Here is a 27,995-nt window from a genome sequence, read left to right as displayed (position 1 = left end):
CTTTTACCTCCTTATTGCTCCCCTCCTCATCCCTCTCTTTCTCCCACTCTCTCCCTCTTCCCCTCTCCTTCTCCCTCCTCTTTCCAATTTGTAGCAGTAACAGTGAAGATGCTAAGGACAGTCTCACAATATGTAAGTTCACTTATGGAATTCGTTATTAAAGATCAGCCATAATGTAAAAATTTAGAAATGTAACGCTAGGAACAAGAATGGCTTCCACTATTCACAACATAACCTTTTTGTATTGTTTCATTTGTATGTTAGGCTGGTGCCAGACTTCAGTCTACTGCCAGGCTACTGGAAAATGCAGTCAGTCTTCAAAGACTCCTTGCAGATAGTTTTCATCCATTTCAAAATAAGACTGCAGTCCGTGGTACCTAGTAGGACTCACAGGGGCTATTGAATGTATAAGGGGAAGGGTGACATGAATGGCCACAAGTTTGTTGGACTCACAGAAGAGCTACAAGAAAGAAAGAAAAAAAAAAAGGAAAAAAAAAAATGAATTGGCAGATTCTTCCAAGTAGTTGAAAATTATGCTGTGAAATTCTACTTGTAAAATTTCAAGAGCCAGTATTACATGAAGGATGTATAGATATTCATGTGTTGTAGTAACTGTTGTGACTAATAAAGTTTTTTGTAACTGACATTGTACCATAATTACAGCCATTACTCCTGCATTCCACATGTGATTGGAATGGTCAGAACCCCCACTATGCGGTATTATGCTGAGTACCTTTTGCCATGCCTTTCACAGTGGTATGTAAAGTACGTGTATGGATGTGGAAGGGAGCAAAATAGGTATTCATATAAACATTGTGGATTAAAGGTACTGCAGTGAAAGCAGGTGTAAAAGTAAAATTGATATCATTTTTGCTTATACTCCTTAGATGAATTTCTGGATGTTCCCAATTGCTAAATTTAAGAGTGGATTAAGATTAATATGAGACTCAGTCATTTAACTAACCAACATTAGGCAATATATTACATGAGTATTTGAAAACAAACTGAATTTGATTCATGTAACTTGTATACCTATATAATCAAACTATAATTAAACAAATGCGGCTGACATCACTATACTTCTTGAGCCCATATTGCCCAATAATTCTTTAAAATATTATTTTCCTTAGTTTTACATCCATTGCATCATAATGTTATAGATTTAAGTGTATGTTGGTGTCTAATGTTGTTACTTGTTATCTCCCATTTCTCAAAAACATACACAGCTCTGCAGTATTAGTCAATAATTTTGTATCCCTGTGCCATTATCTTACTTAAGGGTTGATGTAGTGTGTAATAGGTCAACTTGATAACAGTGTGAAAGCTATATGAACTATAAGTTAGTTGAATTTATGATTTTAATACAAGCTTATAATGTAATGAATAATCAAATATTTCCTTGTACTGTGGATCATTTTTTTTATGAAATCAAATCTAGGAAGTAACTGTTGTGACTAGTAAAGTTTTATGTAACTGACATTTCCATTGTACCATAATTACAGCCATCTGCCTACCAGCCTGTCAACACAATGGCATATGTGTATCACCTGGCAAGTGCAACTGCTCTGAGGGGTACACAGGCCCAAGGTGTCAGTTTGAGAAAAAGCCATGCCTCAACCAACCACCTAGAGCGGCCAATTCACGAAGGGTCTGCATTGGTGGAAAGTGAGTAACACTGTTTATATTTGCTGGCCTTATCAGTTTAGACTCGTATCTGTTTAGAACGTTTATTATGTTTGCAGCAGACATTATTAGTTTGCCAGTGGCCCCTTCTGAATTATTGTTGTGAGTTTTATTCAGTGTAAGTCCTTTGCTTCATTTAAAGTTTAGACCGTATTTAATTTTTATTACTGGAGCCATTGTGTATTTCTTTTTCTAATGTTAATTGTAATTTTTAGTTTAACTCATAATTTCTGTATTGCTTCTATTTAAAAACCCTTTGTTATTGTTGTTGCAATAGTAACAAAAACAAATCCCTCTGCATAAGAAGAGAGCTAACTCTAAAATGACTTCTTAACAAATTGGTTCAATTTTTGGCATAGTTTTAAGCTTTCACTCATTTTCTTCTTCAAGTGCCTCATTGTTAATCCCTGTATTTCTGGACTACAATAATTACATTCAATCAATATGTATATTACATACACTTAGGTGACAAAAGTCATGGGTTAGCAATACGCACATATACAGTTGATGGTAATATCATGTGTACCAGGTATAAAAGGTCAGTGCATTGGCAGAGCTCTCATTTCTACTCTGGTGAGTCATGTGAAAAGATCTCTGATGTGATTATGGTCGCACAATGGCAATTAACAGACTTTGAACATGGTATGATAATTGGAGCTTGTTGCATGGGACATTCCATATTGGAAATCATTAAGGAATTCAATATTCTGAGATCCTACAGTGTCAAGAGTATGCCAAGAATACCAAATTTCAGGCATTACTTCTCTCCAAGGACAACACAGTGGCCAATGGCCTTCACTTAATGATTGAGAGCAGTGCCGTTTGCATAGAGTTGTCAATGCTAACAGACAAGCAGTGCTAACCGCAGAAATCAATGTAGGATGCACAAGGAACATATCTGTTAGGACAGTGTGGTGAAATTTAGTGTTAATGGGGTTATGACATCAGACAGCCTACACGAGTGCCTTTGCTAACAGCACAGTATCACCTGCAGTGCCTTTCTTGGGCTCTTGACTATATCAGTTGGTCTCTAGGTGACTGGAAAATGGTGACCCGATTGGATGAATCCCAATTTCAAATGGTAAGATCTGATGATAGGTTTGAAATGTGGCACAGACCCCATGAAGCCTTTGGGGTGGTGGGTGGATAATAATATTGAATTTGCTTGTTCATCGCTGTCTTTTACAAGAACCTGAAAACTACTTTTATGGTCAGCCAGAAAGCGATGGAGAACGTACTGACAATAATTTCCAGTCTGCAAGTCCATTTTCTTCTTGTGCTGACTGAAAGAAAATGTTTCTACTCTCTATTTAGTCAGCAGGATCAGGAACTATGTTTATAAATAAAAGTTTTGAGCTCTAACTGAAAATCCCTGAGAGACACTATGAGAAGTTCAGAGGCGACCTCAATGGTAAGTTCCAATTAAAATGATTTTCCACCCTGACTTCTAATCATCAAAGTTAATTGCTCACCACAAAAATGGAAAATAATCTCACAACTTGCTATGCTTTTGTCAACATTGTTGGGGAATACAAACAGTTACTTCAGTGAAATCTAAATGATCCAGGACAGTGTACAGTCCTTGGAAGCCCACTTCCTACTCTTACTGAATGTGCTAATAGTAACAGTGTGGCTGTGACGTCATCTGAGGCAGAGCATAAGCCGGTGTATGACTGATGCAGACTGATTGATAGTTGGTTGGAAAGTGTGTGTCTCCACTGCCTCTCTGGCCATATTTGTATGTGGGTGTAGCAGACAGATGAACGAAACATCTGCTACCAACCATTCTATGCCTAGGTAGTAGCATCTAAATGGCTGCTTTCCTGGACACTTGTAATTTAATAACTCTTTTGTGAATCAAGGTACAATCTTTGTAACTTTTATAGTTACTGAGAATGCTTCAGCTCAACTGCATGTAAACTTTGCCGGCTAGAATTTTTAGAATGGAACCGACAGTATAACATGACCTCTGAACTACTACTTTAAGAGTCCTTGTATTGATTTTTATGTACACTAAAGTCTTGAAACTTGGTATATCTTTATTATTCAAAGGATAATCAAGTGCTGTCATTAGAAGTTTCTATCGTTAATACAAATGATACTTAATCTATTAAGGATGTTTTTTTCTGAGTTTAGTTTTTAGTAAATTACTTGAAAACTATTACAGGTAGCTTAATGGAGTCACACTAATGTTCTTACCTCAAACTGAGGCTACATACAAGTAATATTTAGCACCTTCAATCTTTTGTAAAAACGCTGATTTTGAGCAAAATATTGTTCCAATAAAGCTGAGACTTGTAACAGGTGATTGTGACGTACATTTGCACATTCTGAACAATTTTTGGCTTTCTAGCTTTATCATTTACTGCCACTTTTTTTCTTATAACAATGTTTTTAGTGAAACATATTCATCTAATTATTCTGAGATTTAACAATTTTAACATTTTTGTGGCGGCGTTCGTAGCGACAAACAATTCGCTGTAGAAACGGCTTACGAAGTCACCGCCACACTTTTAATAGCGGGCCGACCGGTCCGCTGGAACAGTGAACAGAAAGATGAAAACCCAAACACTCTGATTAAATAAAAGTTGGTACTTATCTTTATTAATGAAGATACAGAAACACAGTAGTGAACTCCGTGTCTACAGAGATCTGTCTAGTTCGAGTCGGAGCGGCTAGGTCAGCGTCGGCTGACGACAAACAACTCTGCTGCGATGAACACACAACTGACTAGCAAGTACACAATTCGGTGGCGAGTATACAACTGAGCGGCGAATACAGAACTGTCCTAGCGCTCGCGACTCCAGCGCTTAAGAAACCAGAAGCCAGCGGTGGCGCGCGCAGACTTGCGGCGATTTCCTGTCTCGCTGGCGCTGCTTATGCGGACGGCGTCCGGACTTTGATGCTGCCAACCTTTTTGGCAGCGGGCTCAGGTGGCATTACTGGCTAGGATATAACACTCCTCCCCCCCAAATCGCCGCACCGTCGTTGAATAATGACGTGGCGAGCGTCGATGGCGGGGGAGTGGTCTGGCCGCAGGGGTAGCGGACGAGACCGGGGCGGAGACTGTTGTCAGTGGCAGTCCCCGGTCCGCACCCCAGCATTGGCTGCGCGGGGCCTCGGGAAACACCGACTGAAAACCGAGGTCAGGGTGCACGCCTGTGACCACGGGCGCAGCTTCTGGTACTGGACGCTTTATCATTTACTGCCACTTTTTTTCTTATAACAATGTTTTTAGTGAAACATATTCATCTAATTATTCTGAGATTTAACAATTTTAACATTTTTGTGGCGGCGTTCGTAGCGACAAACAATTCGCTGTAGAAACGGCTTACGAAGTCACCGCCACACTTTTAATAGCGGGCCGACCGGTCCGCTGGAACAGTGAACAGAAAGATGAAAACCCAAACACTCTGATTAAATAAAAGTCGGTACTTATCTTTATTAATGAAGATACAGAAACACAGTAGTGAACTCCGTGTCTACAGAGATCTGTCTAGTTCGAGTCGGAGCGGCTAGGTCAGCGTCGGCTGACGACAAACAACTCTGCTGCGATGAACACACAACTGACTAGCAAGTACACAATTCGGTGACGAGTATACAACTGAGCGGCGAATACAGAACTGTCCTAGCGCTCGCGACTCCAGCGCTTAAGAAACCAGAAGCCAGCGGTGGCGCGCGCAGACTTGCGGCGATTTCCTGTCTCGCTGGCGCTGCTTATGCGGACGGCGTCCGGACTTTGATGCTGCCAACCTTTTTGGCAGCGGGCTCAGGTGGCATTACTGGCTAGGATATAACACTCCTCCCCCCCAAATCGCCGCACCGTCGTTGAATAATGACGTGGCGAGCGTCGATGGCGGGGGAGTGGTCTGGCCGCAGGGGTAGCGGACGAGACCGGGGCGGAGACTGTTGTCAGTGGCAGTCCCCGGTCCGCACCCCAGCATTGGCTGCGCGGGGCCTCGGGAAACACCGACTGAAAACCGAGGTCAGGGTGCACGCCTGTGACCACGGGCGCAGCTTCTGGTACTGGACGCGACAGGGCGTCGGGACCCACGAAGAGAGGCAGCGTCTCCTGACGCTGCGTCGACGGCTGCTGAGTGGGCGCCGGACAAGGCGCTGCGGTGTCAGACTCCTTGGGGGTGCCCAAGGAAAGCGGCTGCAGGACAGGCTGCACAGCCACCGCTTGGGAAGGCGGCCCGGCTGAGGGGTCGACGTCCCTCAGCTCCGAAGGCGGTGGCGACTGAAGAGGGACCGCAGGCGCCGGAGCGACCACCTGGGGCGCTCCCGGATGAAGCTGCGCGGGAGGTATCAACGGGACGGGCTGTCGGCGTGGTAGCGGCGACGGCTGCTGCTGCTGCCCTGGGGGTGGCAGCGAAGTTGGAAGGCGCGGCTGGAACCCGCCGTGGACCAAATCTGTGGACAAAGAACGAGCGGCAGAATCCGGGCGGCCAGCGCGGCGCAACTGGTTCTGATGCCTCCTGTGCACCCCAGTAGCACCTTGAACAGTATAAAAACCACGACCCTGGACACTTATCACGGTACCACGTTCCCAACGATGGCAACCGTGATAAACTCTGAAAAAAACGGTGTCGTTGCGCGGAAAATGCGTGCGATGCTCAGAAGCGGTGGGTCGATCCGGGGGTGCAACAACCGTAGTAGGGTGCGATGACGACGGCCGTGGAGAAGCTCCGCAGGTGAAGGGCCGTCGCGTGGCGTGGTCCGGTACGACGACAGGAACATGATGAGGGCCTGCTGACGAGAGTGCGTAGCACGAAGGCGGTCCATATGATCCTTGAATGTGCGTACAAAACGTTCCGCTGCACCATTCGATTGAGGGTGGAACGGCGGAGTAAGAACATGGCGAATGCCATTGGCAGAACAAAAACTTTCAAATTCAGCAGAGGTAAATTGTGGACCATTGTCAGACACTAAAACTTCTGGAAGACCCTCAATACAAAAAATTGAAGTCAACGCCTGTATAGTTTGTGCAGACGTTGTAGACTGCATGGGCACAACAAACAGAAAATTACTAAATGCATCTATCATGATGAGCCAACGAGAATTCCAATATGGACCAGCGAAATGAATATGTACTCGCTGCCAGGGACCGGCAGGGCGTGCCCACTCAAAATAGCGTTGAGACGGAGCAGCTTGGTGTTCGGCACACGTCGAACAATCTGTAGACATCTGCGTAATCTGCTTATCAATGCAACCACGTTGAACAAAACGTAATAGTAAACTCAGATGAGGATCCGTAGCTGTCTCACGTGCCACCTGACGATAATCAATCGGAAAATCCCGGAGGGATTGATGCTCATCGGCGTCAATCTGATGGCAAGAGTCGTCAGAGGAATCGAAGACATCATCCGCAGCAATCGGCAATCTAGAAAGCGCGTCAGCGTTTGCATGCTGAGCTGTAGGGCGATGCAGTATCTCATACTGGTATTGTGATAACAAAAGAGCCCAACGTTGTAGTCTCTGAGCTGTCCGCTGAGGAACTGGTTTAGACGGATGAAACAGTGACGTCAGGGGCTTGTGATCTGTTACTAAATAGAATGGTCTACCATAGAGGTAGTGATGGAATTTTGTGACACCGAACACAATAGCCAACGCTTCCTTGTCCAATTGGCTATAATTACACTGAGCTTTGTTTAGCAATTTAGATGCGAACGCAATAGGACGTTCGGTGTTACCGACTCGGTGAGACAACACAGCACCGAGGCCGAAAGAAGAGGCATCACAAGCTAACACCAGAGGCTTGTTAGGGTCGTAATGGACCAGACAACGATCATTCAATAAAGCCTCTTTAAGCTGCTGAAAGGCTGATTGGCAATCAGCTGACCACACAAACGGAACATTCTTATGGCGGAGACGATGCAACGGTGCAGCAATCTGTGATGCATTCGGTATAAACCTAATATAATATGTCAATTTGCCAAGAACCGCTTGCAATTCATGCAGATTGCGAGGGGCGGGCAAATCACGAATAGCTGCTAAATGTGACTGGGAGGGATGAATGCCTTGAGCATTAATAACATGTCCCAGATACTCCATCTCCGTAAGGAAAAATGAACATTTATCGATGTTGCAACGTAGACCTGCCTGAGACAACACTGTAAACAAACACTCCAAATTACGGAAATGTTCAGCAGGCGTCCGACCGGACACAACAATATCGTCTAAATAGTTGCAACACGATGGCACATTAGCCAGAAGTTGTGACAAAAAACGCTGTAAAACAGCTGGAGCTGACGTACAACCAAAAGGCAAACGCAGAAAATGGAACAACCCCAACGACGTGTTTATGACAAAATACTATTGTGATTGCTCGTCGAGGGGCAATTGCAAATATGCTTCACAGAGATCAATTTTGGAAAAGAAACGAGCTTCCCCTAACTTATCCATCAGCTCGTCCGGTCTAGGCAAGGGAAAAGAATCAATGACAGTTTGAGGATTAACTGTCGACTTAAAATCAGCACACAAACGTAACTTGCCAGACGGTTTCTTTATAATAACTAAGGGAGAAGCCCACTGGCTCGCTGAAATGGGTTGAATAACACCGTTGTTTTGCCAACGACGAAGTTCATCTGCTACAGGTGCCCGGAAGGCGTGAGGCACTGGACGAGCACGAAAAAATCGAGGCTGAGCATTATCTTTTAACGTAATATGAGCGGCAAAGTTCGCAGCACAACCTAGTTCGTCTTTAAATATGTCACTGTATTGTTTACACAAATCGGTTATGCTGTCTTGAGGAACAACAACAGAATTAATTTGCAACACATTGTCTTGGATAAACAGGCCAAACAAGTCAAAACAGTCTAATCCGAAAATGTTTACACTGTCTGTAGTGCGGAGCACTGTGAATGAAACTGTTTTTGTATTGCCACGGAATGTGGCTGGCACGCTACATACACCTAACACAGGAATTTGTTCTCCACTATAAGTAGCCAAAGAATGTTTTGCCGCTGAAAGTTTAGGGCGGCCGATAGCCGCATACGTAGCACTATTTATGAGAGTCACAGACGCACCAGTGTCTAATTGAAAAGTGAAGGTCTTATCCTGGATGCGTAGCTTCACAAATAGTTTATTACACTGTCTCTGGATCGGTGCAGTGGAGGCGGAAGACACAAAATCAGCGCGTTTAGCGCGTGTTCGCTGCTTACGACAACTCGTGGGTTGGGCGGGTGGAACAACAACTCCCGCTTCACTTGCAGTCTGTACATTACTTTTTACAGCGTTTGAATTACGCTTGGGTCGCATAGCAGAGGGCTGGGTGGGTGGCTTATTGCGAACAAGTTTATTACCCACACGAACCGTGGAAGAGTCTTTAAACGCGACCTTCTGGGCGGGCTGGCTTTGAAGAACATGAATATCAATGGGCTGGGCAGCACTAGAATTGTTCTTGCGTTTACGCAAACAAACAGTCTGGATGTGTCCTTTCCTTTGACAAAAGTGACAAACCGCGTTTCTTAACGGGCAACGTTCACGAGGATGAGCAAGAACACACTTAGGGCAAGACTTAACTCTATCATTTTGCACACGCGGCTGACGAATGTGTTTAACATGACGAGGCCGGCTAGTGTTTACAGTCTGACTCTGCCGGTGGGGCCGGGGGCGTGACATAACTTGCTTAGCACAGGCAATTTGAGAAATACATGGCTGATCAAACTCACACTCAGCATAGTCAAAAGTATCTTGGGCTTCAATGATGTTCATCACAGTCTCTAATGACAGGTCAGGCAACTTTAAGATAGCAGCACGAATACGAGAATCTGCAATGTTTTGAGTAATAGCGTCTCGTAACATGACATCACTGTAGGAAGCTCCACACACACAATTAAATCGGCACTGACGGGTGAGGCCCCGTAAATCTGTTAACCACTGTTTATTAGATTGATGTGGCAGTTTCTTTAATCTGAAGAACTTGAATCTGGCTGCTGCCACATGAACTCGCGACTCGAAATATTCAGCAAGCTTGTTAACAACAACGTCATAGTCTACAGCTTCTGGCTTGGATTCCGGGAACAACTTACAAAGTAGTCGATAGACTTCCACGCCTGCAGTGGAAATTAAATAAAGCTGCCGCTCAGTACCCGTGATTTTGTAGACTGTCATGTGCGCCTGCAACTGCGCGAAATATTCTCGCCATTCTTCTCTTGATGCATCAAAAGCATGGAAAGGTGGTGCTGCCTGTGCTTGTTCCTTTTGTGTTGGAGGATTAGCCGCTTGTTTGGCGATCGCTTCCACCAGACTTTGTATTTGCTGACTCTGTAACAAGATCAACTGTTGTAATTCGGCAGACATAGTGAACACAAATTAAACCAGCCCCCAAAATTTTTTCGCTATAATTAGTATAACCAGAAACAAGTTGAACCAGCCCTGCACACGAGTTCAGAAGCGCTCGTCGCCAGTTTTGTGGCGGCGTTCGTAGCGACAAACAATTCGCTGTAGAAACGGCTTACGAAGTCACCGCCACACTTTTAATAGCGGGCCGACCGGTCCGCTGGAACAGTGAACAGAAAGATGAAAACCCAAACACTCTGATTAAATAAATGTCGGTACTTATCTTTATTAACGAAGATACAGAAACACAGTAGTGAACTCCGTGTCTACAGAGATCTGTCTAGTTCGAGTCGGAGCGGCTAGGTCAGCGTCGGCTGACGACAAACAACAACTCTGCTGCGATGAACACACAACTGACTAGCCAGTACACAATTCGGTGGCGAGTATTCAACTGAGCGGCGAATACAGAACTGTCCTAGCGCTCGCGACTCCAGCGCTTAAGAGACCAGAAGCCAGCGGTGGCGCGCGCAGACTTGCGGCGATTTCCTGTCTCGCTGGCGCTGCTTATGCGGACGGCGTCCGGACTTTGATGCTGCCAACCTTTTTGGCAGTGGGCTCGGGTGGCATTACTGGCTAGGTTGTAACAAACATTAGTGTAGTGAAGCATATACTGGCAAAGTTTGGAAAAGTTATTTCAATTTTTAATTTCATCTTAGATTATGGCGAATACACAGGTATGTTATGATGACATAGTGGTAGTAGCAATGAACTGGCGTAAATCCCGGCACACTTTCTCACCTCTGTATCTCTCAAATGATACAGTGCTTGTTTCACCACAAGCTGTGGAATGAAGTTGTTAACAAGGCACTGTGCAAACTGGCAGTGGCTCCATAGGTGTGGGTCCTCTAATCCAACTGAGCCCATCATTGACTGGAAGTTATGTGTGGCAATTTGGAGAGCATTTGCAGCCATTCATGGACTTTGTGTTCCCAAACAATGTTGTCATGTCACTGGGCCACAGTTGTTCATGATTGGTTTGAAGAACATTCTGGACAGTTTGAGCAAATGATTTGGCCACTCACAGTGCCCGACATGCATCCCATTGAACATTTATGGCACATTATCAAGAGGTCAGTCCGTGCACAACATCCTGCACTGTAACAGTCTCACAATCATGGACCACTACAGAGGCAGGATGGCTCAACATTTCTGCAGGTGACTTCCAACAACTTGTTGAATTTATGCCACATCAAGTTACTGCACTATGCCAGGCAGGAGGAGGTTTGACATGATATTAGAAGGTATCCCATTACTTTTGTCACCTCCATGTATGATATTGCTATTTCTCATGCCTGGAAGTGACCTTTCCAGTAAAGGACATTCATAAAATACAAAGGAGTTACAATATAAATAGTGAAGTGAAAATAACAAGAACAAATGTGACTATTCTGGTATGCACCATTTAAAGATTAAAATAATCTGTCACTGAAAGTAGCATTTCAGAATTATCAAGATTATTTCAAATACATGCAAGTAGAGACTAGAAGTAAACATAGTGCCACAATGTTAGAGAATTCAAGTAACACTAGAGTATGTGCTAGAAATTGCTTTATAGATTGAGGGACAGATCATCTGCTCGAGTTTTTTGTTAAACAGGTATGTAGAGCATATGTGTGGCCCCAACTGACAACTAAGGGCTCTAACACAGGGAACAGAATAGAATTTTTATTGTCATGTGACATGTAATGTACAATAATTTGATTGAAATGTTGGGGATTCCTCAACGAATACAGTGGTATGCCTAGATGGTTTATATAAAAACAACATACATGTATGTTGAAAGAAAATGTGTATGCCCTAATGCATGTGCATGCACATTAAAACATAAAAAGCTAAATATGTGTTACATACTTTTCTTGAATTTTTCCACACTGCTATAGCATTTTCAAGTAATTTTCAGTGTTGTTTTTGTAGTTTACTCATAGCATATGGGTGTATATAAAAAGAACACATACCTACTTTAAAGAAGAACACAAACATACACAGAGATTAAAATGTAATAATAATATTAATAATAATAATAATATTATCTGCTTCTTGTTTTCCTTGTTTATAAAATCTTCCATGCTGTAATAACATTTGTTTTTTTTAGTATTTTTCAATATTTACTTCTGTGCTTTCCAGCTTTCAGTTCTTAAACTTGGACTGTATTTTATTGCTAAGTTCCAAAGTCATGTAAAATTGGATATTTTCAAACAATCTAAGTCTGAGACAAGGTAACAGGTAGTGTGATCTGTGCCTTGTTTCATAAGTAAGTGTAACAGACTTTCCTCCAAAGCAAAGTATTTTTTTAGCTCAAAAGGAGTATTTTCATATATAAACATACAAAGAATTGTCATGAAGTCAAGGCACAGTTAGACAGTAAACAGATGGCTTGCATACAACATGTCTGAAGTCATGGCTGTAGTAGTAAATTGTATAATTAAGTGGCACACTTTTCATAACATGCTATAAAGTAGTTTAGGTACCCCATGCTTTCTTAGAAGCATGGAAACCTAGAATGTAAAAATGCCAATGAGTTTCCATTTAAACATGTATTTTCTGACACAACTGAGAAGGCCATCTGCAATAAGCTAACAATATCTGTGTGAAATCAAAATTTAATATTTTGACATCAGATTGGCATCATGAAAATTAAATTAACGTCTATAACTACAACATTATTAACTGGCAGATAATAACTGCCCTAAGACATAGAAAAGATTTGACTATGTCAGCTTCACCATATTTTATTGGAAATCTGGGATCCTGAGAATTAGAAGAACCAGCTACTTCAATTGATAAAATAGTAAAATCTTTTATTGATTCCTTTTAATATGTGAGTGGACTATTGTTCAACATATTATTCTGTTATATGTAAGCCCAATGCACAAGAAGTGTGCATTGGGTAAATAATAAAACACAAATATTCAATTGAGGAAAATTTACACAAAAAACAAACAAAAGCATTTCATCTGCAGCTAATGAAATATGAATCCCTCTTAGAAGCCCCATAATGATAAATCTTATAACAGTATTGAAAGTTGTGAATCTCCTGAAATATTTGGTAAAAATTTGCCAGCTATTTTTGTTCCTTGCACAACGGTGCTGTAGAATTGTTTTATGTGTTTTGCTGTGTTTCAGAAAGTCACAGACATGTGTAATTCTACCCTCAGCATCCTCAACTATTTTTGTTATTGCTGGCCTTGACCATAGTTTTGATTAAACATAAATTACTAACAATGAAGGAAAAGATAGATTGCTACTCACCGTAAAGAAAACACGTTAAAATACAGGCAGTCACAATTAAAAGACACTTACATAGAGCTTTCGGCCACAGACTTCACTAGTGAAAGAGAAACGCACATCATTCATACGCACAAGCAAGTATGCCTCATGCACACATGATCCACACCTACAGCATCTTGGACCAGAATGTTGTTGATATTCCTGTCATGAGTTTCCACTGTTTGACACACAAATTACTGCAGTACTAGTTGCCTAAGATACAGAGAAACGACACGAATGGAAAAAAAAAAAAAAAAAAAAAAAAAAAAAAAAAAAAAAAAAAAAAAAAAAAAAAAAATCTGTTAAACATCTGCATGTAAGTGATCATGTGCCATCCAATGTTTCCAGCATGAATACTCATTGCTTTGTCTCTGTTTCACTTAGTAATTAAGCACATATTATTGTTTTCTGAGAGCTATATTTTGAGAACCCTTTCCTATATTTGCCTTTTGGTAAGACTATATAAGACTATACATTAGTTATATGATATCCTATTATGACGATCTTAATTTTCTTACCAGAACCTGCACAATAACCTGTCTGGATCATCATCAATTTCCTGATGGCTCATCAGTAGCAAACCTTGTCTGCAAAGAAGGAGACTGGGTGCCTGCAAAACCGGATTGGGTACAGGTGCCTGACTGTGAACGTAAGTTAAGCACACTGGACAATTTTTTTGTTTTTTTTGTTTTTACATTTGTTGGCAGCATACATAAAATGTAAATCAACTTTTTTCCATTATTCATTTTGGTATTGCTCCATTCTCTTTACATGTCAAAACCATTTCAACCTATTCTTCTCAATACTCTCATTCAAGTTTTCTACTCCAGTTTCTTTCCTAACATCTTCATTTCTCACTCTGTTACTACCCGTTTTCCCAACATACTTCTTAGCAATTGTGGCAGCACCCTACCCCAGACTAAGTCCTAACATTCTGGTAAAATCAATTGCCCTGTAGTACCCTTCTGCTAACTTCTGACACCATTCTTGTATTTTCCATTATCACACTTTCTAGATATTTAATGTTAATTTTTCTCTTGCCTTCTCTGTCTCTTCTGGTTACCATCACAGTATTGCTTTTCTCCATTCTGAACTTCATTCCATATATTTTGATTTTGTCATCTAAGATGTGTATTTGTTTTTGTACCTCCTAACTGTAGTTTCCGCACATCACAATATCATTGGAAAATAGCAGTGGATGTCAAGGATATTGGATGGTAGCTTTGTGGATCACTTCTGACACCCTTCTTGTAGATGTGAGTGACCTGTGCTTTCTTTAAACCACTGGGCACAGTCTTTTGTTCAAGGGCTCTGCAGTCAAATATAATTAAAAAAAAGGACCTAACTCAGCTGAAAATTCAGAACAGAATCTGATAGGAATTCAGTCAGGCCTTAGAGCTTTGTTGATTTTTAGTGATTTCAGCTGTTTCTCAACACAGTTGACATTAACATCCATATAACTCATCTTTGCAATGGTGCAAGAATTAAGCTGTGGCAGTACTGCTGGATATTTGCATGTGTGTTAAGAATTCCTGCTTTTGCTTCACTACCCTCAAATTCAGTTTCTGTTTTGTCCATGACTGTCTGGACACTAATTTTGGTACCACTAACAGTCTTAATATATGATCATAATTTCTCACACATTGCTGTCTTGACAGCAAAACACATTTCATTCAGCATCTCTCTTTCTATAGGCCCGCAGTTTATTTTGCCCCTACATGAAATAGTCTCAATTTCTTTAGAAGTTTCTTTGCTGTGACTGCGTTCCATGGAATGTCCTTCTTGTCATAAACTGTTTTAATAGGTACATATCTATTAAGTACACTGTCAGTTATTCTTTTTATCTCGAGAGACAGTTCTTACACAAGGCCCACTGCAGAGCTAAATGTTTAGTGTTCCGTACTGATATACAACACTACTCTCTCTTTATCTAGTTTGCTGAACATATAAATCCTTGTACATGTTTTAGTTGTTCTTTGTAGTTTGGTAGCCATCATTTCTGCAACTGCTCTGTGGTCTTGTCTGTCTTCATTGCATTAATTTTTTTATGATCACCTCCTTCAGTTCAACACAAATCATCCTCAGATTTGACTGCTTTGGTTACAAGAGTAACCTGTCTACTTATCAGCAGATTTGTAATTTTTTAATTTTTTCCCCTGTGACTAGCACGTAGATGTTGCTGATTGTTGGACTGTTTACTCTTGTACTGAAGCCATCAGATCTGAGGATGGTTCACAATGAACTGAAACTGTTCATTTTAAAAAAAATTAATGCAGTCAGGACAGATAGTAAAAAATATGTTTTAAGACCAGTGAGTGCAGAGTTTCCGCAAGGACATTAAGTCAATATATGTCTCATTATCACTGATACCAGTTTCAGTGTGCATATCCTCAAAGAATTCAGGCCTACTTGTTGCCATTATGTCCAATATACAATGATCAGCCAGAACATTATCACCACCGACCTACTATTGGTATAAACTCATTCAGGCAATAACAGGGTCACCTGATGATGAATGACTGTTAGTCAAGACGTGCGCATGGTGCATGTAGAATCAGTGAGTGTGCTGTCTGTGTGTAGAATGGGGAAGGCACGTGATCTGTCTGAGTTTGCCAAAGGGCATATTGTGATGGCCAGGTGCTAGTGGAGTGCTGTGATGGCTGTCTTTAATACATGGGGAAACCATGTCCAGACATTGGGGAGTTGGTGGCCACCCCTCATTACATATGTCAGATGTCATAGGATGGGCATACTGGTAAAACAGGACAGGCGGCGAACTGTGTTGGAACTAACATTAGACTTTAATTCTGGGCAGAGTACAAGTGTGTCTGAACACACAGTACACCGAACACTCTTAACAATGGGCCTCTGCAGCCGACAACCAGTGCATGTGCCAGTGTTAACACAAGGACATTGGCAGCTATGACTGAAATGGGCACATGACCACTGCCACTGGATATTGGCATAGTGGCAGAGCCATGGTCTGATGAATCCTGATACCTTCTTCATCATGCTGATGGGAGGGTGCGAATGTGTCATGTTCCAGGGAACAGCTTCTTGACAACTGTACTGTGGGATGGAGACAGCCTGGCGGCAGCTCCATTATGCCATGAGGGAACATTCACGTTGGCATCCGTGGATCTGGTGGAGCTTGTGCAAGGCACAATGATATGCCAAGGGGTATCATACACTGGTTGCAGACCACATATACCCCTTCATGACAATCATATTTCCCTATGGCAGTGACATTTTTCAACAAGATAATTTACCATGTTACAAGGGCAGGAGTGTGATGGAGTGGTTCGAGGAAAATAGTGGCGAGTTCCAGTTGATGTGCTGGCTCCCAGCTCACCATATTTGAAACCGACTGAACACATCTGGGGCGTGAGTGAACATGGCGTCAGAGCTCATCACATCCCTCCCCAGAATTCACAAGAGTTAGGTGACTTACGTGTGCAGCTGTGATTCTAACTCCCTCCAGCGACCTACCAAGATCTCATTGCTTCCATGCCACGATGCATCGTTGCTGTTATCTGTGCCAAAGGTGGACATACCAACTACGTCCCTGTAACCCTCCTAGCTTCAACCTTCATTAGTCATTGTCCTCACCCATCTAACCCCTTCCCTGTTTCCATTCCATCACTACACAGTCCTCTATTCTTCCAACATACCCAGTCTTTTACTTCTCTCCTTTTCCGCCACCCTCTCCCTCACCCCTTCCCCCACCCTCTGTCTAACTTCTTGACTGCACCTAGCTGCCCTACCATCTCTCCACCTCATCTTTGCACAGTCCCCAGCAGCACTTCACTGTACGACACCCCTACCCTGCTATCCCTCCCTGCCCCACAACAGCCTTCTCATCACTCCCTCCCAGTTGCCTCTCCCATCATTCACTGCTGCTGCTGCTCATAGTCTAGCTTCAGCTGCCAGAGAGCATGGTCACGTGTGTGTGAGTTGCATTTGTGTGTGTGTGTGTGTGTGTGTGTGTGTGTGTGTGTGTCATCTATTTTTGATGAAGGCCTTGTTGGCCAAAAGCTTATTTTGCGACAGTCTTTTCGTTGTGCCTTTCAGCGACTCAGCATCTCCGCTATATGCTGAGTAGTAACTATCCTTTTCATAATATAGTTACATTCCATCTTGGATTTCCCATTGTTTGACTATCAGGTAGGTGGTCATAATGTTCTGGCTGGTCACTGTATTTCCATTATGAGTAGACCTCCATGTGTCTGTTCTAGGTAACTTTTGGAGAACGCATTTAGTCCACCACTTACAAAATTATAATTTTCCCAGTTGACAGTTGGATGATTAAAGTGTCCTCACATGCTTCTCATAAAGTAAATAAACAACTCATTAGAATCAATCCTTATGAAAATAAAAATTAAGTATATTAAAACTGCAGTACAGTAAAATGCAAAATGTAGTAGCTTCATAATAATATACTGAGTTATGGAAGTAACAAAATGTGACAGTATTTGTGGTTGTATAAGTGACTGGAATATCAGTCTTACTGTTAACAATTTTATGACACTACAACTGGCCATTGGATGAATCAGTGTTTTGCTTAGATTCTGGGTCATACCCATAACACCACATCTTTTCATCTGCATCATTTATGATAAAAAGTCAGTTGTGACTCTTCTTTTAAATCTTGGTACACACTAACATGGATGGCACCCTTATACATTGTAAAGCGCACATGAGACAAATTTTGGTTCTATAATGTCACCTTTAAATCTTCGAACAAAATACTTTAATGTGTACCAAAGGATATTTCAGCCAGTTCCATACCAAATGTGAGTGTCCGAGGATATTAAACATTTACAAAGAAGGTCAACACTTATTATGGTCAAAGGTTTGTTTGATCCATGGGGGAGCATTATAGAGATGCTGAAAAACCAGGTCTAGCAGATCCATGAAGACAGACAACAACTGTCCCACAAAATCTCACTTTAAAAGTTTCAACAATCATCATTAAGTGAGGAATCTAGATGTAACTACAACTGCCTACATGTCACTCCCATACAGACGATGAAGAAATATTAGACTAATTGAATACACAGAGGTGTTTAAGCAATCATTCTTCCTGTGCTCCATATGTGAAAGGAACAAAAAGGCCCTAAGAAGTAGTACAATGCCTCTGACATACACTTCAAAGTGGATTACAGAGTATAGTTATAGATGTAAAAGTAAAATTGTTCTGTGCCCATGTGATGTGAACACATGCCATTTTTTTTGTCGTGGCATAATCCACATCACTTCAGGCAGGGGGGTTACCTTCATAGTCTTAGATGTTATTGAATTTAGCATATGTTAAAATTCAGGAGTAAGTAAGAAACATGTATTTTTTTGTTTTCTCCACAAAATTCTTGCCTCAAGATACAGGCCTCCAAAGATAACACTGCAAACACCATTTTGAAGATGCAAATTTTGAATTTTTTTAAAAATGCTGTATCTCTGTAACAGTTCTAGATATTTTGTTACAAGTTTTTTTTGTTTGAAAGATAATTGCTTTATGGTTACAATGGTATCCTCCATTTGGACATAGCTGTCAAAGTTCTTTTACTGTCACCTTTTGAATTTTCTTTATCATTTACAGTTTTTTTTTTCAAAAATGCTAATCCAGAAAAGTTAGATTTTTTTCTGTTGATTGGCATGTAGTTCTATATTCTCTGTAAAATAGAGCTTTACTTTCAAGTGGGACTGGTTTTATTGTAAAAAATCATTTTTTTAACTGTCAAGGGTAATGTATGTCCTCACTGAAGTTGTTTCTTACTAATTTCTTTGTTACAGTGTTTACTTCTGCTGTCTTTGTTGCAGTTATTTCATATCACTTTCTTTGTTGCAGTTATTTCTTTTCATTTTCATTGTTGCAGATATTTCTTACACTTTGTTGTAGTTTCTTGTCAGTTTCTTTGTCATGGCTGTTCATTGCAGGTTTCTGTATTGTAGTTTTTCAGTGTTAATTTGTTTACTTCTTTACTTCTAAGAAATCTGAGACCATCCAGTGAGTTCTGTGTTTTCATGAGGAATTTGCCAGTTGACACAGTAGCAGTGTGTTTTGTGAAAAGGACTGTTTGAAATGTCCTCTGACTGGGGCCACAGGAGAGTGAAATGTGCTGACTATTTGGATATCCATGAAAGTGCGATTAAAAAAAAAAATTAAAAAAAAGTCTTTGTTCAGGTTGGTAATAAGTGTTCTCATTTGAAGACTCTGTTTCAAAGTGAAGATGTTTCCAGTGACAGCTTTTTGTGTTCTAAATGTTTTGATAGAATAACAGATGATGCAGATTTCACATCAATAGAGGAAGAATTAAATACCCCAAATCAGTTAATTTCAGAGGTAGGTGTTAGTTCTGTTAAGAAACTGTGGTCTGTGAAGTCAAGTCATAAGCCTATGCATCAACAAAGTACAGAGAAAATACTAAATCTATGGATGAATACACTACAATAAAACTGACCACAACTACTTTTCAAAGTATAAACTCCATCTTCAGAAGAAAATGAACCAAAGCACTCTTGCACCTCTTGGCAGGAATTTTTCACAAATATCAATTCAGCTGTTGAATATTGTGCATCCTGCAGTGAAAAGGTGCAAGTTTTAACAATTACGCCAGAGACATTTTCAAAGAAAACAATTTTGAACCACATTCCACTAGTATCAAAGTACATGGTAGAAATGTGAGGTGTGTAAAAGGAGTCTTTGGAAAACCAGATCCCTATTATGGTCATCCTGTAGAAGCAGCACAAGTTCAAATAGTGCAGTCATTTTATCTGGAAGATAAATGAGACTGTTCTCGCCAGAGTGCAAGCAAAAAAGACAATATAACTGTAACAGTTGAAGGTCAAAAAGTTGTGAAAGTGAAGTGGTACATGACTCGCAGTATTAAACATACTTTTGCAATTTATAAGAGCAACTATACAACTTCACATATTGGAAAATCAGAATTTTATGCACTACGACATAAGTGGGTAGTTCCATACCCACCTAGAGGTGTCTGTTTATGTGTGTACTGGGCAAATTTTGAACTTTGTGTGGTAACTTTGAAGAACTTACTGGAGCACATGACATATGACATCCTGGTTGGGCATATGAAGTCATTAGTAGTCTGTGACGTAAAGTGAGAGACTTTGTTTCAAGAATGTGTTGACTGCCCTGGAAAGAGAGGACTGTCTTTACAGACACTTGGCCTGGAAGGTGTAGCAGATAACTCTGCAGAAATTACATATGCAACGTGGGAGTAAAATAAACTAATTAAGAAAACTGTTGCCTTTGACAGTATTATTGATAAACTTGGTAAATGGTCAGTGAAAGCAGCTGAAGAAGTTGCAACAACAACACATTGCAGAAGTGAAAGGGTGTGTACAGTGCTTCACTGTGATTTTGCTGAGAACTGGTCTGTAATTCTCCCACAAGAATTACAAAGAGTATCATTGGAGTAATGGCCAGGTTTCAATTTTTACGGTAGTGATATATTTTCAAAACAAGACCACAAGTGTTGATGACACAGGACATGACTCAGCACATGCTTTGCTAGCAATGCACAAAATTCTTTAACTGCAAACAGAGGCAGAAAAGATCATCATTATTTCTGATGGTGCTCCTAGTCATTTTAAAAATTGCTACCAGCTGTTTGAGTTGAGTAAGTCACTTGTGCCAGCTACTGGTCATAGGAAGGGGCCTTGTGATTGTGTAGGAGGCCTGTTGAAGCACCATGCTACAAAACATAACATTGCCAGACCAAATACCTCTGTGATTCAGAATGCTGAGGATATTACAAGAGTCCCGAAATCTTACACATCCACAGCACTCATTCTTTTGTCCAAAGAGGAAATCAAAGAATTCTGTGAGCAGAAAAAAGAAGAATGGTCCAAACAAACTACTCATGTGAAAGGAATTCAAAAGATACATTTTTGGACTTGAAGTGATGGGCGAACTCATATTGCATGCATTTTTAAGAGCAAGAAAGAAGAAATTTCATTTGTTCGGCCAACACCTCAGAAACAGCAGGATAATATTCCGATTCACAATATGAGAAGGGGGATGTTTGTGGTGCGTGTGTATGACTGTGACTGGTGGACTGCAGAGATTATAGACACCAGGTATGAGTTAAACAAAACTGTAGTGAACTTTATGCAACCGCATGGACCAGTTGCTGGATATAGGTTTCCAGCTAAAGGACAGCAACAACGTCGTCAGTGTTCACTTCCTTTTCACAATGTTTTGAAGACTGTAAGTGCTCCAGTTCCTATTGGTCCAACAGGAAGGCATCACTCTATATCAAAAGGGCAAATTTCAGAATAAAACAGAGTACATAGAAGTTGTATAAACTGAAACCCTTAAGTCTTTGGACCTTTCACACACATTTTGGAATCATTTAAAATGCTTGAAAAATGAGTCTCTTACGCATCTTTCAGAACTAAAATTATGTTAATTAATGCTGGGTTTTGATAATATGGTAATATGGTAATAATATGGTAATAAAATGGATTTATGTATGGCAAAAATTTCAATTTTTTATCAAACCTTTTCAACCTAAAAGTGGAAGATCTCCTTTTCATGGGATGTAGAACTATCAGGTGTTAATCAACAACAAAAAATCATAATTTTATGGACTGGCATTTTTGAGAAAAAAATACTTAAATTAAAAAAAAATTTAGAATGCTGTAGTAAAAGAACTTTGAAAAATAGGTCCTAATGGAGGATTTCTTTGTAATCATAAAGCAATTGTCTTTCAAATAAAAAATCCATCAGAATATCTAGAACTGTTTCAGATATACAGTATTTTAAAATTGTTTCCAAAATTCGCATCTTCAAAATGGTATGTGTAGTGTCATGTTTTAAGGGCTGTATCTCGGAGCAGAAATTTATTTGGAGAAAACAAAAAAATACATGTTCCCTACTTAGTGCTTCATTTTAATATATGCTAAGTTCAATAACATCCGAGATTGTGAAGGTAAGATTTTTTTCCTAGCCTGCCTGAACTGTTATGGACTATGCCTCTTAGAGGTCATGGGACAGTTAATCATCAACGGCAATCTGACCACTTTTAAAACAAGGAAAACATTTATAAACTTTTGTCTGAGTCAATATTTCTTATTTAATTGCTACAAGCAGTGTGTGAAACTAGAACTAAAAAACCTTAGCCATCTGGAAAGGAATACTAGTTACTTCTGGGTGTCATCTCATATGATATTCAACGTATCACTTTATAATATACACATCTATTATTAAAAGATTGTGTTGTTTGATTGTGTGTTCAACATTAAATTGTATTCAACATTTTATAACATTCAGTCATCATATGTGCTATATCTGTGACTAGCCAAATATCTGCACATGGCATAAAAGCCCAGGAGACAACTGGGTGAAGCCACAAGTTGGAAGTGCCACCTATGGAGGAGAACACAATACCAAGCAGTAGTCCAGCTGAAGATGGCTGACTGTTGGTAGACAAGACACAGACTAGCACAAGCATAAAATAACCAGTGTAACAATGGTGTAAGGTGCAAAAGTAGAAACCTTTACCACAATGATGTTAAGGTGCTAAGAAGAAAGAGTCTCCAACAGCCTATCAACGTTCAGTAGTGTTCTAACCACTCTGCTGTGAATGCTGTAGTTAATGTGAGCATTAAACGTAATCAAAGTGTGCTCTTTAGAGAAGTTCTATTCCAGTTGTTGCAAGTTGTCATTGCCGATGGTGGTGGTAAGTTACAAATTGTGCATAAGAGAGCAAAGGACATAATTTGTAGGCTATACGCTTTTTTAAAGTGCAAAACACACACATGCATGTACTATAACTGTCACTTGGAATCGGCAGCAATGAAATCCCTATACATGCCTCGACATGTGTAGACCACCATTGTTTGTGGATTGGACTGTAGTAACTAACAATATCAGATGTGAGTACAGAACTGCCTGACCGTTTGCTGGGCAGCCATACTTATAATGGCTGTGAGGAACGCTATTGACCAGCATATTTATGTGGTGTGACAGATGGTGCACTCGTAGTGCTGCAGTGATACAGTGCCCTCTAACAGCCTTCTACAGCCTTTTCCTCCAGCAGGCATTGATCTTCCAGGGAGCCCCATACCAGAGTATGCTCAATGCATTACTTTTCCTCTTAAACCATGGTCTTTTTACAGATGTAATTTGCCATTTCATTTCTTTCAGTCATTGGACTTCTGGAAGGTGTTTATAGTTATTTTTGGGTTCCCTTTCATATGATATTCAATTGTGTGTACAACATCAAACTGTATTCAGTATTACCTAGAGAAAAGAATGCACTGAATATGCTATATTACTCAGACACTGGACTCTTATTTATGAGGACAGTGGTTCAAATCCCTGTCCAGCCATTCAGATGTAGGTTTTCAGTGGTTTCCCCTAAATTCCCAAAGGTTATGGCAGGGGGTTTCTTTGACAGGGCACAGCCAATTTCGTCCCTCTTCCTTCCCTGATCTGAGACTGTCTCTGTTTCTAATGATCTTGATGGTGATGAGAAAGTAAGTCCTAACTCCATTTCCTTTTTAGAGTAGAAGTATTCCATGAGTATGGCATTTTACTTAGAGTTATAAGTTTGTTAAATATAATGTGATTTTTTATTTAAAAACATATTGTTTCTTTGCAGCGATCTGCGATCCTCCATGCCAGAATGGTGGTAGCTGCCTCACTTTCAATGTCTGTCTTTGCCCCCAAGATTACAGAGGACCACAATGTCAATACTGTAAGTTAATGTGTTGCTAGCTGTTTTGTGTTTTATAGCTGTTTTGTGTTTGTGGACAGGTATTCATTAAGAGAAATAAATTTTAATGTTGCTCAAAACATTGTTCAGTGGGAATAACTGTCAGAGGTCTTTGTTTAGGATGTGATGTATCAATTCTAAATTTGAAGGCTCAGTTGCAAACTGCAGTAGTTATGAATTCAAAATTAATAAACGGAAAGTACTCCATGCTGGATGTGAAGAAAGGTTATGAGCTGAGGAATTGAAATGCAAATGGCCATCCGTGGGATGTCAAAATGTTAAATGAGCAGGCATAAACACAAATCAATAATTGGATACATAGGGCAGGTAAGGGTGGGGGTGGAATATTAACCATTTTATTTCCCCACATGATGGAGTCAGTGTTATGTGTAAGTGTGGTTAGCTGGTGCGATGTCTCCAGCAGAATCTCACTGGGTATCATGTGGCCATTGTTTGACAGCCCGGAGCCTGTATCTTCATATACTATGTCTTTGAACATAGAACTCTGGGCAGCTTAACTCCTGCCTCCTTCTGCACTTCCTGTCTAATTCATGTCCAGGTACAACACCAACTGACAGCCAGTGTGATGTTACAAAGCTTGTTTTTGTTTAGGAAGCAAGAAATTCATTTATAATGATGCATTGCCACTGGTACATAATTATGTGTACAAAGAAAAACTGCTGTTGCTTAAATTATATATTAATTTAATCATAATGTTTCCATATTTGGTGCTCTTTCATTGAGTTGTGAATTCAAATTATTTTCTGATTAAGGAGGGCTATGATTTGATATTCTCCTTCTCTCGTTGCAGTAACATAACTGTATAACTTACTGTGTGGCTGGGTACATGTAACCTTTTTTTGAATGTATGTTTGAGCAACATTAGATTTTGCATATATAAGAAGGAAGCTCTACTATTCATTGTTATTCTATTTTGCTTCGTTATTTGAAATGGGGCGAATGAATTGGAGAGGCTAAGAACTGTATACCATATTGCCATGTGCTGGAACTATAAAAATTGGTATGTGTGTAAATATTAAATATTATTCTTGAGTCATTAACTACTGCTTAAGTTCATGATATGGCTCAAGCAGTGCACACAAAATATCCAAAATTTACAAATATTATATTCGATAATTAATACTCACAGTAATATAAACATTACAAGTTTTGGCCAATTGTACCATCATTTTACAAGTGAATTTTATACTAATTGTCATAAGATGATTAAACAAAATGGAGCAAACTATCAATATTGGTGTATGTTATCAATAAGCTTTTATACATGTTGATGTTTTGCCCCTGTTAGAATGAACACTATGACAAATAGTGTAATAATGACATGTCAGTGGCCATAACCCACTGAAATTGGTATTCTGTATATTGCTTTGAACAATTGTGATAGAATAAAAACCATTTGCAAATTTTAGTAACTAGAGTGTTGTTTCTCCAGTAGGTAGTATGACATTATTTATGTCCAATGGTAACTTCTGAATCGTGCACTTCACATCATGAATTTTATAATGTTGGTCATGACACCTCAGCCTTAGTCTGGGGTCCATTGTAGAGGATTAGTAATGTTCATATTAAAGATGTAACATTTATTTTATAAACTGTATATGACCCCTGGCATCAGGAATCTGACAAGTGACAACTAGTTTTGACTTACAAAAACCACTAAAACATTTTTGGCTACATTAAACCAGGTCATAGGTATATCATAATAGAACCATATGTTAAGAAGCAGTGTGTGCTGTAGCAGATGAGACAAAAGATGTAGCTGTTTGGAAAATAGTTTGTCCCAAAAATAATAAAATAATAATAATAATAGTAGTAATAATGTTTATTTCAAATGCTTAAATCGAGCGAGTATTGCTTTTTAGAATGACAGTATTATGAAAGGAAGGAAATAAATGAAATAAATACAAATACCAGGACCTATAGAGATGTAAGAATTACTACTAACTGCTCAGTATATGTCACTGATATTGTGTAGTGATTATGGATTTTAGCAAGTAGCAGACATATAATACTTACCTTTCTGTTTTCCTTTTTAGTGGCTGATGCCTGTACTCCTCAAAATCTGAAATTCAATGGGCAGTATACCTGTCATCAATCTGGTAACCGCTTTGCATGTTCAATATCCTGTCCTCCAGGAGGACGATTCAGTGAACCACCTGCTGAAGAATACATCTGTGACTATGCGACTGGAGCCTTTAGCCCACCCAATATACCACAGTGCCAGTACGGTAAATATCACAGTACTCTCAATTCAAGCTGTAAATCTAACTCAGTTACAGTGTCAAACAGTGTAAAATTCAGGATGGAATACTACAATATGAAAAAGGGTGGATTGCTACTCTCCATATAAAGGAGTCATTGAGTGGCTGACAGGCACATTGAAGGAAGACTGAAAGCTGTTTGATATCATCAGCTATCAGACCATGTCCTTCATCAGTTGCAGACAAAACACACATATGTTTAAACACGCATAACTCACACACATGACCATTGTTGTCTTTGGGTGCTAAGGCCAAACCACAGAACGCCAAAAGTAAAAGAAGATCAAAAATGAAAGAAATGCATTGTAACATGGCCTTGTATTTCTTTTATTTTTTGTGTTCTGTTGTCAAGCCATAGTGCCTGTAGACAAAAAATGGCTCTGAGCACTATGGGACTTAACTTCAGAGGTGACTGTAGACAACAGAGGCCATATATGTGAGTTACGCGTGTGTAAATGTGTATGTGTTTTGTTTGCAATTGACAAAGACTTTGTCCAAGAGCTAGTAATATCAAGCTATCTTCTTTCAGTGTACCTGTCAGCCATCCAACATGTGATGAGTAGGAATCTATTGCATTTCGTTATATATTCGTTACATTGTTTCTTTTGATGAATGTTCCATTCTTGTCTGACTCTTGCATTTAATTTGCACTCATTTGTGTATTGTTGTAAATTTAATAATTTATATAACTTACAGATTCTCTAGTGGAAATGCTTCCATCTGAATTCCTGGAGTCCCATTCCCAGATTTTTAGTAACAAGACCACTTTTTTGGGTACAATACCACATGAATGGAGTCCCCTTGATTTCAACAGCAGGACACCAGCTGTAATTTTCCATAACCCACTACCAGGAGACTGTTTCACTTGGTCAGGAAGCCATTTTAAGACATTTGATGGAAAAATCATAAGGTATGTTGTTATATCATTATAATTATATTCTTCTTAAGATAGCCAATGGTCTGATTTTTCCCAAACCATATTTAGTTAGCTTGAATCTAGACTGTGTGCTATTAATGATATTTGTTAGCATAAAACTATTTAGTATTAAATGTAAAACAGTATTTATTACTAAGTATAATAAAATTTCAGGCAAAAGAATATTGTCTGAATACATACTTCTGAAATAAAACAAACCTCAAAGTGAGATGATAGACAACAATTTTTTTTTTTTTTTTTAATGAATGGTCAGTATTTTCCATTTAACTTATTGCTGTTTGTCATCCTGCATCCATTGTTCCTCCATTTGGTCCTCCTAGTATGGACAGTTCAAAGTACAAAGAAAAGAATATATATAAGAAGAATTGACCCATACATACAGTACACACAGTCAGGTTACAATTACTCCTTACTCAGCTGAAGAAATTAAGAGTGTAATTAACCCCCAAAACCTTGAACTCTCATTTAGTTGACAACATCTCAACTAAAGTACTAAAATCCTATTCTACATATATATATAATATTGCAAATCACATATGCAACACATCACTAACACAGGGACTATTTCCAGACAAACTGACATATGGTATTGTCAGACACCTTTACAGGAAAGATGGTGTGACAGATTAATAATTACTGAACAATCTCACCACTTACCTGGAATGTTCTGGGAAAAAAGTATGTGCACAATAACCATAACACAAGTCTTTTGTGAATTGTGTTTTATTCATCTCATGGCAT

The 27,995-nt window shown here is 39.8% G+C and overlaps 1 protein-coding gene across 1 annotated transcript in view; it reads left to right on the top strand.

Annotated features, from left to right (window-relative positions):
• LOC126473497 (hemocytin) overlaps window positions 1-27,995 on the top strand; it is a 568,134-nt gene that overhangs the window by 61,245 nt on the left and 478,894 nt on the right. Inside the window, exons 5-9 of the mRNA XM_050100583.1 lie at window positions 1,503-1,665; window positions 13,815-13,942; window positions 23,922-24,017; window positions 26,093-26,284; window positions 27,014-27,227. Coding sequence (XP_049956540.1) covers window positions 1,503-1,665; window positions 13,815-13,942; window positions 23,922-24,017; window positions 26,093-26,284; window positions 27,014-27,227 — 793 coding nt within the window. The remainder of the gene's footprint in view (window positions 1-1,502; window positions 1,666-13,814; window positions 13,943-23,921; window positions 24,018-26,092; window positions 26,285-27,013; window positions 27,228-27,995) is intronic.

This window comes from Schistocerca serialis, chromosome 4 (assembly GCF_023864345.2).
Source record: "Schistocerca serialis cubense isolate TAMUIC-IGC-003099 chromosome 4, iqSchSeri2.2, whole genome shotgun sequence".
NCBI lineage: Eukaryota > Metazoa > Arthropoda > Insecta > Orthoptera > Acrididae > Schistocerca > Schistocerca serialis.
Note: the sequence above shows the minus strand (reverse complement) of the source record. Positions and strands in the feature narration are given on the sequence as shown.